Consider the following 21,803-nt stretch of genomic DNA (forward strand, 5'->3'; position numbering starts at 1 on the left):
AGCTCTACGGAGGAAAACAGAAGAGTTTTAGTCATCTACCTTATCTTTGTCTTCAACGACATCTGCCAAAACATCATCTGGGTCCAGGATTCCTCCATCTGTGTATTCTAAGTGATGAATCTTCACCCAGTAGCCAGGATCCTATGGTACAACAATCAATAAGTTTCATGATGTAGACTTTTTAAAAACACAGTTTAATTAAAAAAAAAAAGTTGACAATTTAAAAAATGGGCTTTAGTAACGAAATGTTTGAACACCAAAAATAAATGTTACTTCTATTTCGATAAACATTTGCCATTTTTATCCCGTTTCAGGGAGATCAGTAAATCACAGCAGACCTATTTCATCAATTATCCTAGAAGATAAATTACAATGCAAAGATAAAAGTGCCACAGTTATTTGAAAAATGTATTCAAGAAATTTTTTATAACTTTCATTTAGGTAATCCCAAGAATACTTTGGGGGAAGAAAAAAGAACTTTTTGAGGGCACTCTTTGAAATGGGATTAGAAATTCAGACTGAGATTCCCAAAGTTGTAGTCGAGGGGCGGGTGGTGGGGAGAATCAAAAGGCAAAAATCTTTGATGGCAACAGTTGTCAGTTTAGAATCTATCAGTGGCGTGGAGTAACCGCTGACCTCTTCATCTTTTCAAATCTCCACACTCCACGCCTGTCCTCCCCAAGATTTGAGATGTCACATAGAGCAAGAGCTCTACACAGCAGCGACTCGAACTGTTTGGAGCTGAACAAGGAGTTCACTGAACAAGAGAAGTGATTTAGGAGATTTCCAAGTACTATTTTAAAAACCTGCTTAGGAAAGTAAGGCTTAAGGGAAAGAATTATTTTCTCAATTTGATATGTGGCTAAATACTCAGATGCTACAGCTCAGAATTAAATGATGCAGCTGCCTACTTCCAGAAAGGATACGAAGGTCAACCAGAATAATGAGACAAAGACATGAACCAATGAATGAAGAAAAACATTAGCAAGTTTTTTTACCAGAATACCAGAGCTATCATCAATTTGGCTCTGTGATTCTTAGAAAGCTTCTCAAAGTACAAATAATTCTTCTAGGATAAAGTGCTAAGCCTTTATCATATGAATCTTTAGAAGGGATAAGAACTAACATAGCCCAGAATTCAACTGCAATTTTATAAAAACTAATAGAAATGGTTGTCACACAGGCTCCTCTTTACCTGGCCCCCAATAAAATGCAAGAACATACTATTAAATAAAAGTAATGCTTTCAAAGCATCTATGCAGAGGGCTACTGAAATGTGGCCCAAGTATATAGCTTTTCAGTAATCTGACTTGGTAAAGCCATAGGCTTAAAAAAAATCCAAAGGAATTCTCCTTTGACATGTCAAAATTTAAGTTTTCTATAGAGAACCTGAAGAGCTATTCCAAGTAAAATGAAAGGAATTTCATTGCTTCTAATACTAGCCTTATAAGTGGAAACACTGATGATTGGGAAACCTTAACCACCTGATTCTCTTACCCAGCGAGATCACAAAGATAGGAGCAGTCACTGTATAACCAGGTACAGAAAAGCACAGCACACCTATCAATCAGATTCTTTAATCTGAGATCCTTACCAATTCAAGGTGATTTTGCTATAAAAGGTGAGCTTTACAATAGTGCAGTATAGTAACAATAGACTGCATTCTAAATAAGGAGAATACTAGAGTAGATAAAACACTACATAACAGCCATTGGACTATACAGAAAGAAAGAACTCCCCCTAAAATCTTTGGGGATTCAGCCGTTTGGCTATGGCCATGCCATCAGCAATGTATTTTTTTCCAAATATACCCAGGACTTCTAATTGAAATCTATAGGGTATTACATTTTCCTTGTCAAAATTGCCTTCTTACAAAGGGAGTTCAATTTAATTTAATTTCTATTAATATCCATGGAGTTGGTTTTTGCTCTATTACAGCACTGTGGATGAAATCTGTTGATTCTAACCATGTTTGTAAAAGGTGATGTATTCTGAAGAGCTCTGAAGAGTTTGCTTTTTTTTTATACATTCAATTACTTGAAAGCAGACATTTATTAAGTTGTCTTTTTTCTCATGCTCAGTGTGTAAAAGCAGATTTTATCACCTAAGACTGAGGTAAACAACTACCCCCAACCATTGCCGTGTAGGTTAAAGTGTGTCTGTGTCCCTGCCTAGAGGTAGGAACACAGAGGAGAAAACCAAGGAGTCTGATTTGAAATAGGAAAACTCAGGAGATAGGAGGGGACGGGATGTGACCAGTAGCACAGGAAGGAGCAGACAGGTGGCAGCATGATGGGGTTCTTAAGTCACACAGCATTTTGCCATCACCCATGCTTGCAAGATTTAAGACCTTCTGGAAGATAAGACCTAGGAATTGCAACTATGACATTTATCTCTAATCTTCTAATTGTGATTCAAAGGAGTACTGAAAAAAGTCCTTCAGTACTAAATCAAGTAAAAAAAGTTTTTGGGGTATTTTGGGGGTGCCTGGGTGGCTCAGTGGGTTAAAGCCTCTGCCTTCGGCTCAGGTCATGGTCCCAGGGTCCTGGGATCGAGCCCCACATCGGGCTCTCTGCTCAGCAGGGAGCCTGCTTCCCTTCCTCTCTCTGCCTGCCTCTGCCTGCTTGTGATCTCTGCCTGTTAAATAAATAAATAAATAAAATATTTTAAAAAAAAAAAAAAAGTTATTTTGAACATTTTAGAATCACATATTCAATCCAAAAAACTTTTTAAGTGAACTACATACCACTAGAATATTAAAAAACTGCAATTCTAACATGACCATCTCACATCGATATTGCCATTTTATACACTCCAGAAAAGAGGAGACTCATGAGCACACACCCAATCCTGAACAAAAACAGACAAGCTCTATCAAAGTCATCTCAGTTAATATTTTACATGTTCAAGGGAGGTAAATCAACAAACACAGCACGTACTAACTGGGATTTTGCCTCCATGGTATTTTGGGCATGGAGCTATAGATCATTTTAAAAATATACATACAATATTAGCAGCCAACAGCCATTATAAGACCATAAATTCACCCTGACTCCTTTATGCATATAAAAACTTCAACCATTACCTTGCAGTCAGGATTTTGCATTTCATTTACTTAGTTTTATTACCACCAGGAATAAAACGATCGAACATGAAAAGATGTTCACATATATGTCTAGTTTCACACAATTAGTCAACTGGAAAAGTTTACCATGTTTTTCAGGATTGTGACATTAATTTACCTTTCTTTTGCACAAATATCTATAATATATAAAATGTAAATTATTTTGAAAATATCTCTAGTAAATGTGTTATACAATAAATCTCATAACTTATATTTTTAGGTTCTTAAAGTATTGAAAAATAACATATTGTTTCCTCTGAGAGTATCTTATCATCAATTTCAAAAAATACACAGTTAACTTAAACACTACTGGAATTTTAAAATTAAAAATAGCCACAAGGATGAACTGGAAAAGGAAACAAATGCATATGCATTATGGAAAGAAGACCATTTTACAAAAAACTTCTAATGATCAATGTAGAAACTGTTCCAACAAGGCATAGATATTCGTAGCAGTAAATATCCTTCACTGTGGATAGATGACATGAAATTTGACCCTAATACCTTAGAAAATCTCTACTGGCCAGAGTTTTGAAGAACAGGAATTTTCCATCTGTAGTATCGGGAGAAGTAGACTGGCAAGCCAGATACTACAGTGCTATTGATTACCAAGCACTGAGATTATGTCAACCATCAAAAGAGGGAAAACATGGGTGGTTCTCAACAAAATGCTTCTGGTCCAAAAAAAGAAAAAAAAAAAAATAGCCTGCAATGGTAGCTAAGCCCAAAAGTGAAATGAGCACTACAAAAGCAAAGCCAATGTTGGAAAAGAGCTATTTTATCAGTGGTGGCCAATTACAGAGCTCAGTAGTGCAGCTGGTTTCTTGGTGACTTAATGTTTTCATACAAATAATCTCACCCATTGGGACAGAAGAACAATTGTAAAAATTAAAGTTAATGGAAAATTAAAATCTTCTATGTAGAATTTAATTTCATGAATTTTGTGGAATATATTCACAAGGTAAGGTTTCAACACTTTGATAATCATCATCATAGCAGATAACTTTAGTGGTTACTATAGGCCAGGTGTTAGAGATGCTGTGAGTTTTGTATGATTAGCTTCTTCAACCTCGAACAGCCTCATAAAATAGTTATCAATCCATTTTATAGATGAGAAAACCAAGTCACAGGTAGGTGAATTGACTTACCCAAGGTTAGATGCTTAATAAACAGCAGAGCCAAGATGTTCTTCTTTATTTTTTTTTTAAAGATTTTATTTATTTATTTGACAGACAGAGATTACAAGTTGGCAGAGGTGGGGGGGGGGAGCAGGCTCCCTGCCGAGCAGAGAGCCCGATGCGGGCCTCGATCCCAGGACCCTGAGATCATGACCTGAGCCGAAGGCAGAGGCTTTAACCCACTGAGCCACCCAGGCGCCCAAGATGTTCTTCTTTAAACATAGAAAACAAGTGATAAAACAAACAAACAAACAAACAAAACCACAAGTACCTAAGAATAAGGCAAGGGGATCAAATCCATCTCTGCTGCTCCTTAAGTATATAGATCCGGACAAGTCGTCATTCCTTTAGGCCTCAGTTGCTTCATCATTAGTAAACATGGAGGCTGTTTGGCCTTCTGCACAATGCAGCACATTCAAGTCCAAATGTAGAGGACATAACAGGGCAATAAGAGAAGGCCCCAAAATCTTCCCCTAAGTGTGTCAGAGTAAGATGTCCCAGAATAGCACCCAGGAAAGAGATAGTGGTCAGAACAGGTCTAGAGACTGTTTGGGGGCAGGTAGAGAGCAAGAGTTTGAATAACCAACAACACACAGTGTAGGGAAAAAGCAGTTCCTGAAAATGATGCCTGAGCAAAGCCTACAAGAGTAGCACGGATACCTGAAAGGATAAAATTAACCAGAAAAGGCTGTAATAGTAATTGAGATTATGAGCTGGCCCTGACTTAGAACACTTCTCCAACTTCCTGAAAAAGATTAACCAATGCATATTTGAGAAAAGGGTATAACAAGAACATGAGTTGATGCCCCTTTAGTCAAGTATGTTTCTAAAGAACTCAGAAGAACTAGAATGGCACTAAGGGTTTTTAAATGCTAAGTTGAAAGTTACACCCTGCAAATCCAACAGAATTACAAGCCTCAATTTATGTAAACAATGAAAGTGGATCAGTCCATCTGTAAATTTACTCCCAGTTTGAAAAATCTATCATCCTACCAAAAGAAGCTTGATATAGCCATACCAACATCAGATGAAGGAGACTTTAAGAAACATTACTAAAGGTAAAGGGGAACATTTCACAATGATAAAGGGTCAATGCTATGTTAAGAAAACAATCCTAAACTATGTACCCCGATAACATAACTCCAACACATATTGCCAAAATGGACAGATATTTTTTAAAAAATCTACTTAACTATAGAGAAAGGATGGTTATTGGAGGGAAGGCGTAGGGGTGGGCTAAATGGGTGATGGGTATAATCATCACTTGTTGTGATGAGCAGTGGTGTTATATGTAAGTGATAAATCACTAAATTCTACACCTGAAATTAATATTACACTACAAGTAAACTGACTGAAATTTAAATAAAAACTTGAAAAAGAAAAAAATAATTAAAAAATATATCCAAAAATCACAGTGAGACTTTTTTTTTTTAAACATAGTGAACATTTTCTTTTATTGGGCTTTATGTATATAATCAATAAAGTCAAAGTAATATATAAATATCACAGTACAAAAAAGGAAACATATGAATGGATAATGTTTTTACTCAATGAAAAAAAAAAATATATATATATATTTTTTTTACCATCTTAATTTTATTTTTTGCATATTCCAAGATTCATTGTTTGTGCACCACACCCAGTGCTCCATGCAATATGTGCCCTCCTTAATACGTACAACCAGGCTCACCCATCCCCCCAACTCCCTCCCCTCCATAACCCTCAAGTTTGTTTCTCAGAATCCATAGTCTCTCATCTTTCGTCTCCCCTTCTGATTTACCCCATTTCACTTTCCTTTCCTTCTCCTAATGTCCTCCACAGTGAGACTTTTGATAGGAAACAAAGATATAAACTATCTGATGAATACAATTAACAAACTGACCTAATTTATTTAATTCCATATATACTAGACACTGTATCCCCAAATTACAAAAGACATTCTCTACAAGTGCACATAGAATTTATAATCAACTTCAAAAGTTTGGAATCACTCAGAATATATTCTCTGACCAAAGTTGAATCAATTCCAGAAAGATATCTAGAAAATGTCTGGCTGTTTGGAAATTAGGAAATACAGTTCTTAATTATCCATATATGAAAAATAAAGAAAGAAAATAGTTTTTAACCTAAAATAATTTTTTTTAAAAATTGTGGGATGCAGCTAAAGCAGTGCTTAATGGCAAACGTATGGCCTTTAGTACAAATAAGCAAAAAAGGAAAGCTAAATTCAAGAAGCCAGAAAAATAATAGCTAGTCAAATCCAAACACAGAAGGAAGGAAATAAAGAGGGGGAAAAAAAGAATAAAATGTTCGTTCTATGAACATGATAAAACTGACAAAAACCTAGTAAAATTGATCTAAAAAAAAAAATTTATACTGTCAAAGAAAAAGGCAGGCAACACCACCATAGACCCTACAGATATTAAAAAGATTTGGGAAAAAAATAGACATAAAATTGACAAGAAAATGAACAAATTCTTTGAAAAATACAACTTACCAAAATTGACAAGAAGTAGAAAACAGAAACACAAAGATAACAATTAAATTTTATGAACCGGAGTCAAATAAGCTCACAGATAGTATCTTCTTAATGTTTTAAGGAAGAAAGAATGTCAATCTCATACAAATACTTCTAGAAACGAGAAGAGAAAAATTTTCCCAACCCCCTTTTTATAAGGACAGCATAACATTGATACCAACACCTTACATGCATATTACCAGTTATAAAATTCATAAAAAATGGATACAGCAGCAAATATCTTAAATAAAACATGTGTAAACCAAAATTCAGTGATATATGTAAAGGATGATACATCAAGACCATGTGGGACTTATTTTCTTAATGTAAGAGTGGTTTAAAATCCAAAAATCGACTGAGGTTATTCATCAGATGAATAAAGGGAAAAAAGAATAAAAATTAAATGGTGATCACAATGGATGCACTTGGGAACATTCACCCAATTGATAATAAAAAATACCTTAGCAATCTCAGAACATAACACTGTGAATCTCACAGCATAACACTGATCAAAAAAGAGCCAAGTACAAAAAAGTACATCTCTGATTCCATGAACAAGCTCAAAAACAGGCTGAATTAATTCACAATGTTAGAAGTCAGGAGACCCGTTTACCCCTTGAGAGGGAAAGAGCCATGAGCGTAAAGGGACACGAAGGAGCCTCTGGAGGAATGTTCTATTTCTTGATGTGTGCGCTGGCTGCACTTACTTGTGCACTTTTCTGTAGGTGTGCTACGTTTAAAAAATATTTATATAAAGGGGTGCCTGGTGGCTCAGGCAGTTAAGCATCTGACTCTTGATTTCAGCTCAGGACATAATCACAGGGTTTAAAGATCAAGCCCCACATGCAGCTCTGCTCTGGGCATGAAACTGCTTAAGATTCTCTCTCTCCCTTGCTCTTATGCATGCTCTCTCTCTCTCTTAAAGAAAAAAAATGTTTAGGGATGTCAAGGTGGCTCAGTCGGTTAAGTATCTGCCTTCAGCTGAGGTCATGATCCTGGGGTCCTGGGAATGAGCCCCACGTGTGGCTCCCTGCTCAGTGGGAAGGCTGCTTCTCCCTCTCCCTCTGCTGCTCCCCCTGCTTGTGCTCTCTCGCTCTTGCTCTCACTCTCTCTCTCTCAAATAAATCTTAAAAAACAAAATATTTACATAAAGGAACTTTCAGCTTGAAAAATGTGATTTCTTCTTTCAAACTGAAATACCTAGTTTCCCTTTACACATGACCATTTCTACAGTTAAATAAATGAAGACCACTAAAAAGCTGTTTAGAACAGGTTTCCTTAGAAATATAAGAACAAATTTTTAGGAGAAGAAAGGAATGTCAAAGTGCCAAAAGACAAGGGAGGCCCAGTTAACCCACCAACAGGAAATGTAGTTCACTGACCATTAATTATTTAAAACTTCCAAGACCCAGAGAAGAGGCTTAATGAACCACAGGCTTAAGTGAGTTAACAGTGTGACAAATACGTTAAAAATGTTACCACAATCTTGGGGATGACAACAGCACTGTGGACTACTGTGGAACAGAGCAAGTAACACTCTCATTCTCTAAGTGATCACCCACATTTAACGCATTTTTTTCAAAATTTAAGGGATGATCATTAACAAAGTGGAGAACACCAATATGGGGGATGGAAATAGGGCCAGCTCACTCATGGTAAGATGTGACTTTTTTTAAATTATTTTGATTAACATATAATGTATTATTTGCCCCAGGGGTACAGGTCTGTGAATCATCAGTCTTACACAGTGATGTGATTTATTTTTGTTTAAACTAAAGAACACAAAGGGAAACACTTTTGCCATTTCAAACATAGGAGAATCACAGTTTACAGGGTACCAGGCTCTTCAAGTTATCAAAAGACAGAAATCTTTTATTGTTAAAATCATCACTAATCATCTCTCAGGGAGACATCATCTCTCTCAAGTCCAACACTACTTGTTTTTCAACCAGGAAATTATTATATTTTCAGTTAAGCATGAGATAAAATATGTGGGTTATGTTGGAGACAACATTCTGTGAAAAATGCTTATCTTAAACACTTAAAATCATATTCAGCAGAGACAGACTCACACACTACCATAAACATATGAAACTGAGACAACACAGGTAGTAGCAGATTCATTTTGTGCTTCCTCTCGAATACATGCTAATTGCTCATGTAAGTCAAATTAGCTACACTACTCAAATTCTTATCCCCCTATCTTTCTTTGGTTGAGCTTTTATAGGTGAATTTGTAAAAGTTAAATGACCATCTCAGTCAGAGTCCCACCAAATTAAAACACTGTCATGCACAAAAAGATTTGGCATGTTCTGTACTGCTCCAGAAGAGTTACATAAACAATAGAGAGGCATACTGAATTGAAGCAGGAGAAAGACCTTTCACAAGGAGCTGTGCATGAATGGAGTGGGTTGTATGAAGAAGTAATGAGTTCTTCATTCCTATAAGGAGTCAAGCGAAGGCTACATCACCATCTGTCAAGGAGGCTACAGGATAAGAATTGTGTGATCCTAAAAAGCCCTTCCAACCCTGACACCTGCAACATCTAGAACCTCAAAGCTCCTTTGGGCTTTGAACCTAAAGTTAGAGAAACTTCTTGCAAGAAGAAATCTCCGCTGTATCATAAAAATGTGTTCCACATAGGGAATATAGTCAATGGTGTTGTAACAGCACAGTATGGCAACAGATTAGAGCTCCGCTGTGAGCTTAATGTGTCAAGTTGTTGAATCACTATGTTGTACACCTGAAACTTATGTAACATTGTGTGTCAACTGTACTTCAATAAGGAAAAATGTTTTCAGAGGTTCAGCATGATTCCAAAATTATTGTGCAACTCTGAGCAGAAAGTCTGAGCAAAACACCAAAATTTACACTTTTCAATCTATCAGTTGTTCTTGGGTCTTGCCGTATAACCTGAAAATACACTAATTTATAAACATCTTTAAGGAAAAAGGTCTTCTATTTCCAAAGTAACAGAATTACTCAGAGAAACAAAATAAAATGTGAGAATTTTATATTACTTTCATTTATAAAGAGGCTAATTTCTCATTCTAAAACAGACCTGTTTTAGACCCACCCCTCCCCTCAAATGTGGGGTTTTCAATCCTTGACTAGTAAATTCATAAATTCAAAAACCCATAGGAATCTACTGGCTCACAGACCATCTAGAGTCCTCCCACTTTATGGCAGGGGTTTAGGTGAGAGACACTGCAATACACAAAGATTAAATCACAAAGAAGATTTTGGTTGGCTTGGCTTGTGATATATTATCTTTAACAAAAGTAGTCTCAGTATAAAAACACCAACAATTCCAGGATAAATTTTCAATTTTTTCTCATAATCCAAGTTCTGACAATACTATTTATTCTCCTCTTCAAGAAGGAAGAAAAATATTTAAGTATCAAGGCATATACTTCACTTTCTAATTCATATTATCAACAAAATATTTAAAAAGAATCTTAATCACCCCATGTCATTTTTCATTCGGCTTTATGAGGTAACCATAATCTCAGCAGCTTTCTTTGTATAAAGGACTTTAAAGGTTCCTTTCTCATCCTGGAATTAACCTAAACTTATTTGAGAGCGGGAAAAAAATGGTCCAGATATCTAAGTTCTTTTTTTTTAATAAAGGACAATTTTTAATTATTTTCAAGTCTACTGCCTACATTATCACAGCATACTCTCTTTATAAGAATATGGAAATGAAATTTCCTTTTTCTAGGATCTAAGTGTTAAATGCATAAAAGCATAAAAGCCTTATATAAATCTTCAGGATTAAATACATTACAATCTTAAAACCAAAGTTCTATCAGGAAAATCAAATGTTAAATTCTGAAATTAGCAAAAATTGCATTTGTATCTTAATTGATACATCTATTTCAAAAGCTTCCCAGTATGAAAGACTTCGAAAACATTAAACCATTACTAATTTAGTAATGCTAAAATAGTGTTTCAAAAACAATTTTAAAGAAAACAGCTGATTTTTTTTTTTTAAATCGTGCTTTCCGTTCATTGTTTTCAGTGAAATTTATAGTCCAAAGACCTGGATGCCAAGGTTTTAGAAGCTTGTGTGGTCCAAAGGAATGTAAAGCCTACAGCCAAAGAAGGGAAACAGCCATGTCCCCAAAGAAAAGGATAAGCTATAATTTTTTTAAAAAAATTTATTATAAAACCCTAGAAAGCATTCTACTACAAAATGAATTTTAATAGGAATTTGAGAATACAAACTCATACAACTCAAGATTTACTCAATGCAGCCAATTAAATTCCAGGATTCTTGAGGCTAAGATGCTGGCATCCCTGTAAGGTAATTCCAAAGAAGAGCTCTGACAGACACGGACAGTTTTGTGTGTATCTTTATGAAAATATGAATGAAGAAGTTTAAAGCATTCTATGGTACCCACCAGAGTCTCTAGATCTCTACTCAAACACAAGCTTTATGCTCTGCCCCTGAAGAAATTAAGACACAGAAAACAGAATTTTAACTTACATTAGAAGAGTACGGCTGGCAGTGTTTATAAAAATGTAACTCGCAGAGAAACATGAAGACCTCATCGATTTTACTCCTGCTCGCTGTTTGTAAGACTTATTTTTTTTTTCCATTCAGTTTAAAGCTTTAATTTTGGCTCAATAGTACGAGATATTCTTTTTTTTTAATTTTTTTATTTTAATAAACATATAATGTATTTTTATCCCCAGGGGTACAGGTCTGTGAATCGTCAGGTTTACACATTTCACAGCACTCATCATAGCCCATACCCTCCCCAATGTCCATTTCCCCCCACCACCCTCGCCCGTCCCCCCTCCCCCCCCGCAACCCTCAGTCTGTTTCTTGAGATTGAGTCTTTTATGGTTTGTCTCCCTCCCAATCCCATCTTTTCATTTTTTCTTTTCCTACCTCCCCCCAACCCCCCCCCCCACCTTGCATCTCCACTTCCTCATATCAAAGAGATCATATGATAGTTGTCTTTCTCTGATTGACTTATTTCGCTAAGCATGATACCCTCTAGTTCCATCCACGTCGTCGCTGTAAGACTTCTTTTCAGTATGGCACTGGTAGGAATGGTGAGGGATCAGTGGTCTCTGAAAGTATTGGGATACTATTACCCGCTAATGGTTAACTTTGTTTCTCTAACAACAACAGGACCATTCCTCTCAAATGCTAGAGATGGGTCACTGATGAAACCAAAAAGAACACAGAAGGGGGCACCTGGGTGGCTCAGTTAGTTAAGCAACTGCCTTCGGCTCAGGTCATGATCCTGGAGTCCCTGGATCGAGTCCCACATCAGGCCCTCCGCTCATCAGGGAGCCAGCTTCTCCCTCTGCCCCTCACCCCTTTCATGCTCTCTCTCTCTCTCTCTCTCAAATAAATAAAATATTAAAAAAAAAAAAGAACACAGAAGGTGCGGGTAAGGAAGCAGGAGAAGCTGAGCTCAAGTACCCCCGGTTCAGAGTATTCAAACTGCACTTCCCCATCCAACCCCAGAAATCTAGTGGCTGGGTTTATCATCAGCCTTCCTTCCCAGCCATTCTGCACAGGGAATTAGGGGAACGTGTGCCTCCAAAACAAGAGCTATGGGAAATAAGAGGACCCAACACATCAGACACGGGAAAGGAATTCCCCTCAAAAAACAGTGATAGCAGGGTGCCTGGGTGGCTCAGTGGGTTAAGCCTCTGTCTTAGGCTCAGGTCATGATCTCAGGGTCCTGGGATCGAGTCCCGCATCGGGCTCTCTGCTCCGCGGGGAGCCTGCTTCCTCCTCTCTCTCTTTCTGGCTGCCTCTCTACCTACTTGCGATCTCTCTCTGTCAAATAAATAAATAAAATCTTTAGGGGAAAAAAAAATCCAGCTATAGCCATCAATCTAATAGTCATGCAGGAGTACAGAGCGACCGATCTTGACCTGATCAGCACCATGAAGGGCTCCAGGAGTGATGTTCCCAAAGAAACATACAAAATTGTTAGATTTTAGGACAGTTTTAGATCTAAAGAAAATGGTACTACAGAGTCATTTTATACAACCATTAGAGAAAAGAAAGCATGAGACTCGAAGAAAACTAAGAAAATAAAACAGACTGACTCCAGGAAAACAAAAATTTGCACAAGACAGGAAGTAATCATAGGGACTGGCTCAAGAGTGAGCAGTATCTGCACGGTTACATGAGTGAACACAGAGTTAAGCAAAAATTCCAACAATTTTGGGCAACCACGGGACAGAAAAAGTGAAGAAGGTAGAAGAAAGCCATGATTTTCAAAGTACCCTAATAGGACGTGAGCAGACGGATGACTAGAGAGAGAGCAGTAGTCTTTATTTACAAATAAAAGCACACTGCTATCCCTTGATTCACAAATTGTTTAGAATTAAGGAGGTAAATATCTCAAAAAGACCGCCAAAGGCCTGAGAGCCGGTTCACGGGCCTTGGAGTCCCATTTGACTTTTCAAACTAGAAACGGACAAACTGCGGCTGACAAATCCTGCCCATCGTCTATTTTTGTAAATTCAGTTGAGTGAAATGCAGCCACGCTCACTCGTGGAGGCACTGTGAATGGCTGCTTCACACGACAGTGGCAGAGGTCAACAGCTCTCACGGAGCTCCGCGGCCTGCAAAGACGAAGATACTTAGATTTGCCAACTCCTGCTTTAAACCATGCTCAAGAATTACACTGACTGTAAAAAATGGTACAGAAGGGTGGCCCACCGTATTGTCCAGAAGCAACTCTTGGAGGTATCTTGTTTTAGTCTATTTGGATGTTAACTCCTCTCTAAATAAGCATTTCTCACGCTCTTAATTTACAGACTTCAGATGTCATCTTTTGAACTTTCATATACTGATGGCAACTAAGTGCATTTAGGGATCCCCAACTTTCCCATCCTTCTTCCTCCTAACATTTTTATTCAAATATATTCCCTTGAATGGCTTCTGCCTTTAATGAATAACTTGAACTTCTATTTTTAATTCTACCATCTAAAGACTGCATCTCTCCGCTCCCCAGAGTAAAAGGGGACGTCACAGTTCTACTCTTCCCTCCTTCTGCCCTTTTACTTTCCATATCTGTCATCTCTGCCTTTACTTTTATATTATCAAAGTTGAAAACATTTACATTTCCTTCTGTAATGATAACCATGCTTTGTCTATAATTTGATTCTACAGGTTGAAAGCCAATGGCCGGTACATTTATGGCAGCCAAAGGAACAGTGTTCCCTGACAAACCAGATAGGAAGTGACTGTCTGTCATTTCTTACAGTGCTAATGTCATAACCCCTAAGCCCTTCAAACAAGAATGTTCAAATGTGTTCTCTTTGTTACAGTCACCCTTTGCCAAAAATTATGTTAGGATACTTTGATACGTAAGCTATAAGGGTTGATCTCAATGTAAAAAATGTGTAGATTATTCTAAAATATACTTTTATAATATTTGTTATATATAGTATATGTATAACTACATACTTATGTGTCTGTGCAATATGTCTGTGGATATATATGTACACATGTATACATATATACATGTATACATATATGTGTGTATTTATATATATGTATACACATACATACATTCAACAGTAAAACAAATTATCCCCAACTTTATATAGGCAAGAAATATCACTCTTTTTGAGAATGAGCTTTGTTGCCTTTGATAACAAAGTAGAAATAGGCTAATTTTTCTAGGAAAATTTAAATGCCTGGTATCTAGAATATGCAAAGTCCTTCCTATAGCCCAGTAGTAATAAAGAAGGATACTAATCATTTCCTACTCCTCTTAGAACAAATTACCACAAATATAGTGCCTTAAAACAAAGTTACTTCTTATAGTTCTATATGTCTTAAGTCTGATGCGGGTCTCACTGGGCTAAAATCAAGTTGTCAGTGGAGCTGAATTCCCAGTCTGGGAGCTGTAGGACAAAATCCTTTCCTTGGCTTTTCTAGCTTCTAGTGGCTTCCCACATTCTTTGGCTCAGGGACTCCCTCCTTTAAAGCTAGGAATGGCCAGTCCAATCTGACCTCTTCTGCTTCCTTCTTTCACGTGTAAGGGCTCTGGAGATTACTTTGGGTCCATCGGGATAATGCAGGACAATCTCCCTATCTCCAAGTTAACTGACTAGCATCTCTAATTCCATATGCTACCTTAATTCTCATTTGCCTTGTAACATAACATAGAAACAGGAGCTGAGGACTAGGAAGTAGACAACTTTGGGAAAGCATTATTTTGCCTGGCAACAAGGTCAAATACAGTATATTGTCTTCTTTGTTTTTATGGTGTCTTAACAGCTCTATTACTCCAAATTAAGTAACAGTAAAACTCAGGGTGTTACAAGACCCATCTCAGAGTTGTGTTTGGAATGAAAAGGGTTACAATGTAGGCTAATGAAGTACCTAAAAGACACATCTTCAGAAATTTTCAGTATTAATTTAGATGCCTAGCATTCATGAAATGTTGGGTCACATTCAATTTCTGGCCTAACATTCCAGGTACTGTTACCCAAGAGGGGCATTAGTTTTTAAACAGTCCAAGAAACAAGAGAGATACAAAATACGGAATAAAAAATCTAGGATGGAAATAAAATCTAAAATTGGGTCAATGATAATTTCATCTGAAGCACAGAGGCACTAACCAATCAGACCAGTGGCCAGTCAGGAAGGCCAACCTGATGTCGCCAGTCAGCCATGTCAGCCCACCCATCTGACCCCGAGAGCCACACTTACCAGCAGAAAAGTACTTCCAAACAAAAAAACAAAAAAACAAAAACAAACAAACAAAAAAAAAAGTACTTCCAGCCTCTCCTCTGTTCTGCTTACTCAGTCCTTTCAGATTGGAGAAAGAATTAGATTGCTCCCATAGAGACTAAGGTTTCATAAACTTAGAAGGCTTACTTATTTATACCTCTTTCCACAATGGACATGGAAGTTTATCATCAAATCGTCCCTTGCTTCCCTTTTTCTATACATGAATAACCAAAATTTTGACTTTCTTCATAACTACCTCATGAAGTATACTTTTTCTTGTTCTTCTAGAAAATTTTTACAAATCTTTCACCTGCTAAAACATAGAGTCCAAAATATAAAATGCACAGCCTAAGTCACAGTGGGAATTTCAAGATTATACTACAGAAGCAATGCCTTTTCACTATTTGTGACTCCCGGTGGAAGGCATGAGCTGACAAAAACAACAACAACACAAACAGGTACTACTTGGAGTCAAGAAAATACAGGGGCGCCTGGGTGGCCTAGTGGTTGAGCATCTGCCTTCAGCTCTGGTCATGATCTCAGGGTCCTGGGATCAATCCCCACATCGTGCTTCCTGCTCTGCAAGGAGCCTGCTTCTCCCTCCCCCACTTTCCCTTCTTGTGTTCCCTCTCTTGCTGTATCTCTTTTTGTCAAATAAATAAATAAAATCTTAAAAAAAAAAAAAATACAAGATACCTGGAGAATCAGAAAAATTTAGAGGACACATCAAAAGCAGTGCTTTGCAGAAATTTATAGAATTGAATACAAATATTAGAAAAGGAAAATAGACCTAAAGTCAATAATCTAAGTTTCCACTTTGGAAACTAGAAAAAAAAGGAGCAAATACAAAATAAACAGAAAAATTATAGCACAAATCAATGAAATTAACAAAGTAATCAACAGAGAAAAATCAATAAATCCAAGTTGATTCTTTAAGATGACCAATTAATTTGTTAAGCCTCTAACTATGCTAAGAAAAAAGAGAGGACTCAAATTACTAATATCAGAAAGAAGAGAGAGGAGAGCTCCTATGGATATCAAAATTATAAGAGAATACTATGAACAACTCTATGTATATAAATTTGATAACCTTGATGAAATGGATCAATTCTTCATAAGACACAATCTGCCAAAACTCACACAAGAAGAAATACACAATGTGACTAGACCTGTACCTATTATGTTGAATTGATCATTGGTATTTTTCCAAAAAAGAAAGCACCAGGCCAAGATGGGTTCACTGGTGAATTGTGCCAACACATTTAAGAGAGAAATAATGAAAATTATCTTAAAAAGCTAAATAATCCTCTAAAATCACTAAAATCCTCAGTCAGAGGATTGAAGCAGAGGGAATATATCCTAACTCATTTTGTGAGGCCAGTATTACCCTAATATTAAAATGAGACAAAGACATCAAAGAAAACTAGACCAATCTCTCTCAAGTAAAATTGAATCCAACTAAGAATGAAAAAAACTGTGTAGTACGACCACCAACTAAGATTTATGCTAGGTATGCAAGGCTGGTTTAACATTCAAAAATCAATTAATGTAGGGATGCTTGGGTGGCTCAGTCAATTAAGTATCTGCCTTTGGCTCAGATCATGATCCCGGGGTCCTGGGATCAAGTCTCACATTGGGCTCCTTGCTCAGTGAGGAGTCTGCTTCTCCCTCTCCCTCTGTCTCCTGCTCCCCCTGCTCATTCTCTGTGGCAAGTAAATAAGTAAAATTTAAAAAAAAAAAAAAATCAATGAAATCCATCACATCAATGTGCAAAAATCACATGATCATATCAATAAATGCAGAAAAAGTATTTGATAAAATCTAATATTCATTCATGATAAAAATTCTCAGTAAATCAGGATTAAGAGGAGCTTCCTCAACTTCATAAATAATATCTACCAAAAAATCTACAGCTAACATCATACTTGGTGGTGAGAAACTGGAAGTTTCCCACTAAGACCAAATACAAGGCAAGGATGCTCCTTCTCACCACTCCTCTTCAACTTATACTGTAAGTATTAGCTAATGCAATAAAACAAAAAGAAAAACTAAAAGGCATACAGATTAGGAAGTTCAAAATAAAACTGACTTCATTCACATAGGACATGATTGTCAATTCCTTCAAATTTTCTACATTGATTAAAAACAAAATTCCTGAAACTAGTGATTACAGCAAGGTTACATATTACAAGGTTAATATACAAAAGTCAAACACATTCCTATATACCAGCAATGAATAAGTGAAATTTGAAATTAACACTATTTACACATTAGCATCCAAAAATGAAACACTTAGGTATTAACCTAACAAAGTATATATAAGATCTACATGAGTAAAGTTACAAGTTTCTGATAAACAAAATTAAAAAATAGATATTCCTTGTTCATAGACAAAAGACTCAATACTGTCAAGATATTTGTTCTTCCCAATTTGACCTATAGATTCAATGAAATCCCAGCAGGTTATTTTGTGGTTATTGACAAACTAATTCTAAAGTTTATACAGAGAGGGCAAGGCCCTGAAGAGCCAACATAACATTAAAGGGGAAGAACAAAGTTGGAGGATTGAAACTACCCAAGTTTCAGACTTACTATAAAACTACACTAATCAAGACAGTGTGGTACAGTCAAAAGAACAGACAGATCAATGGCACATGAGAGAGACCCCAGAACTAGAATCACATAAATAGAGTCAACTGATCTTTGACAAAGGAACAAAGATAATACAGTTGATCCTTGAACTATGCAGGGGTTAGGGACATCAAATCCCCATGCAGTTGAAAATCCACATGTAACTTCAGACACCCCCAAAACTTTACTAATAGCCTACTGCTACCGACTGTATACCTTACCAAGAACAGTCAACACAAATTTTATTATATAATACACTGTTAAAGTAAGTGAGAGGGAAAAAAGTTAAGAAAACCATAAGAGAATACATTTATAGTCCTGTGCCATATTTGCTGGGGAAAAAAAAGTATATAAATTGGACCCATGCAGTTCAAATCCATGTTGTTCAAAGGTCAACTGTACAATGGAGAAAAATAGTCCTTTCAACAGTGATGGAACTAGAACTCTACATGCAAAAAAATTAATCTAGATACAGACCTTATACTCTTTGCAAACAGTAACTCAAAACAGATCATGAACCTAAGTGTAAAATACAAAACTATAAAACTTCTAGAAAATAAGAAAAAGAAACTCTAAATGACCTTGGGTATGGCAATAACTTCAAGTACAACACACAAGGGATGATCCGTAAAAGAAATAATTAAAATTAAAACTAGATCTCATTAAAATTAAAAACTTCTAATTCTCTTGACATTTTCCTTTCCAAAAAAGAGGACAAGTTGGGGTAGCTGGGTAGCTCAATCGGTTGGGTGTCTGACTCTCAATTTTGGCTCAGGTCATGATCTCAGGGTCATGGGATCAAGCCCTGTATAGGGCTCCACACTTAGCAGGGGGTCTGCTTGGAATTGTCTCTCTTCCTCTCCCTCTGCCATTCCCACTCTAAAAGTAAATGAATAAATCTTAAAAAAAAAAAAAATGATGACAAGTCACAGACTAGGAGAAGGTGTTTTACAAAAGACATGTCTGATAAAGGAACTATCCAAAATACACAAAGTACTCTTAAAACTCAACAATAAGCTAACAAAAACCTAATTTGAAAAATTGGCCAGGGACTCCTGGGTGGCTCAGTCAGTTAAGCATCTGCTTTCAGCTCCAGTCACGATCCCAGGGTTGGGATCGAGCCCCATGTCAGGCTCCCTGCTGAGCAGGGAGCCTGCTTTTCCTTCTCACTCTGGCTGCTGCTCCCCCTCCTTGTGCTCTCTCTCTCTCTCTCTTTCCAGCAAATGAATAAAATGTTTTTTAAAAAATTAAAAAATAAATAATTGGCCAAAAACCTTCACAGTTACCTCAACACAGAAAATACAGATGGCCTAAAAGCACATGAAAAATGTTTCACATCATGTGTCAGGGAAATGCAAATTAAAACATGAGACACCACTATATTACTATTAGAATGGCCAAAATAGAGAATACTGACAATACCAAATGCTGACGAGGATCTGGAACAAAACGAAATCTCATTCACTAGTGGAAATGTAAGATGGCATAGCCACTTTGGAAGACAATTTGGTGTTTTTTTTTTACAAAACTAAACATACTTTTACCATATGATTCAGTAATCAAACTGCCTGGTATTCACCCAAAGGAGTTGAAAACAATGTCCACATGAAAACCTGCACATGGATGTTTACAGCAGTATTGTTCATAATTGCCCAAACCTGGAAGCCACCAAAGAGGACCTTCAGTAGGTAAATGGATAAACTATGGTCCATTGAGGCAAGAGAGTATTGTTCAGCACTAAAATAAGCCATCAAGCTATGAAGAGACATAGAGGATCCTTAAATGAAAACTACTAGTGAAAGCCAATCTGAAAGGGCTACATACACTATAATTCCAATGTCATATACATTCTGGAAAAGGTGAAACTATGGAGACAGTAGAAAGATCAGAGGTTGGCAGGCGTTGGCTCAGAGGAGAGATGAACAGGCAGAGAACAGAATTTTTAGGGAAAAGAAAATATTCTGTATGATACCATAATTATGGATAGATGTACATTCTACATGTTTGGATGAAAGTATGACAACACCAAGAATGAACCGTAATGTGAACTATGGACTATGGGTGATTATGATATGTCAATGTAGATTTATCAACTATAACACATGTACCACTCTGGTAAGTGTTAATAAGGGGGGGGAGGCTCTGCCTGTGGGAGAGAGGGATAAAATTTTATGGGAAATCTTTGTAACTTTCCATCAATTTTGTTGTGAACCTTAAACTGATATAAAAATATAAAGTCGTATTTTTTTTAAGTAGTTGGCTCCCAACCTTATCTCTACCATGACTTACTACTGAGATCCACTGTGACATCTCAACATAGATGCCTTAAACCTACATGCTCAAAACTGAGCACACAACCTTTCACATCTTAAGGATTTCTTTTCTCAGTGAATGGCAGTACTTTTCCAGTTCTGTGAGCTCTGAGTCTAGGATTCATCTATACCCACCTCCCTTACCCCTCTATGAAATCCATCCACAAACTGTTAATTCTTTTTTCTATGTCTATTTCAAATCTGTCCACTTCTCCTCACTTCCACAGCTAGCTCCCTAGTAATTAACCAGATCTCTTGTCCACACTACAGCAATAGTCAACTAGTGATCTGGTCTATCTCTACTCTCTTTTCTTCACATATTTTGTGGCCTTCCTAGAATCATGTGATTAGAGTCCTATTACTATTTCAATCCAAGAAGCTCTCCTTCCTTGCCTGAAATGATCTTTCTTCTTTCTCTCCCTATTTCAATCTTACCTATCATTTCTCTAGGTCCAACTCCGATACCTCTTCATCTTATATGTAAATCTTTCCCCAATTCCCCAATCAGAATTAATTTCTTCTTCTACCACCCTCTTCTGTTACTTTGTTTGCAATTTGCTTATATAGATTTCATTTTGCTTCTATGATCAATTGTTCATATGTTCCATTCTCAAGCGTATGGACAAGGTCTTCTTCATCTTAACATACTCTAAAACTTCCCCACCCAAGACCCAACCCAACATTATAAATCCAGCATGAGCTCAACAAGCAGCACACCCAATTACTGGTGATTGCCATATGCATAATATCTTATTTTGACATAAGATGAATGGTTAGGACCAGGGTAAGTTCAAGAAAGGAAAACTATACCAGTCAACAACAGAAAACAGTCAGTTGTCATTCAGTAAATAATTACTAAACAAAAAGCTTTCGGCTCTGTGTAAGGACCAACTCACAGTCATAAAATTCTTAAAGAATCTTCAACGTCTCACATATTGCCCAAGATGCTCCTAGAGTGCCCTGACATCATCTAAAACTTGGTAAGAAATATGCCAATCAGGGCGCCTAGGTGGCTCAGTTATTAAGCATCTGCCTTTGGCTCAGGTCATGATCCCAGGGTCCTGGGATGGAGCCCTCCATCGGGCTCCCTGCTCAGCGGGGAGCCTGCTTCTCCCTCTCTCACTCCCCCTGCTTGTATTCCCTCTCTGGCTGTCTCTCTTTCTCTCTCAAATAAATAAATAAATAGAATCCTTTAAAAAAAGAAAAAAAGGAAGAAAGAAAGAAGGAAAGAAATATGCCAATCAACATCAATACTAAATTTTATTTACCTCAGTAATTTCTTCTTCCTTGCAATACAGCTTTATTACAACTATATGAA

At 36.9% G+C, this 21,803-nt stretch overlaps 1 protein-coding gene across 1 annotated transcript in view; it reads right to left on the reverse strand.

Moving 5' to 3' along the window:
- PARD3B (par-3 family cell polarity regulator beta) overlaps positions 1 to 21,803 on the reverse strand; it is a 1,039,321-nt gene that overhangs the window by 880,290 nt on the left and 137,228 nt on the right. The window contains exon 2 of the mRNA XM_080799276.1: positions 40 to 141. Coding sequence (XP_080655402.1) covers positions 40 to 141 — 102 coding nt within the window. The remainder of the gene's footprint in view (positions 1 to 39; positions 142 to 21,803) is intronic.

Source organism: Martes martes (genome assembly GCF_963455335.1).
Source record: "Martes martes genome assembly, chromosome: 3".
Taxonomy (NCBI): Eukaryota; Metazoa; Chordata; class Mammalia; order Carnivora; family Mustelidae; genus Martes; species Martes martes.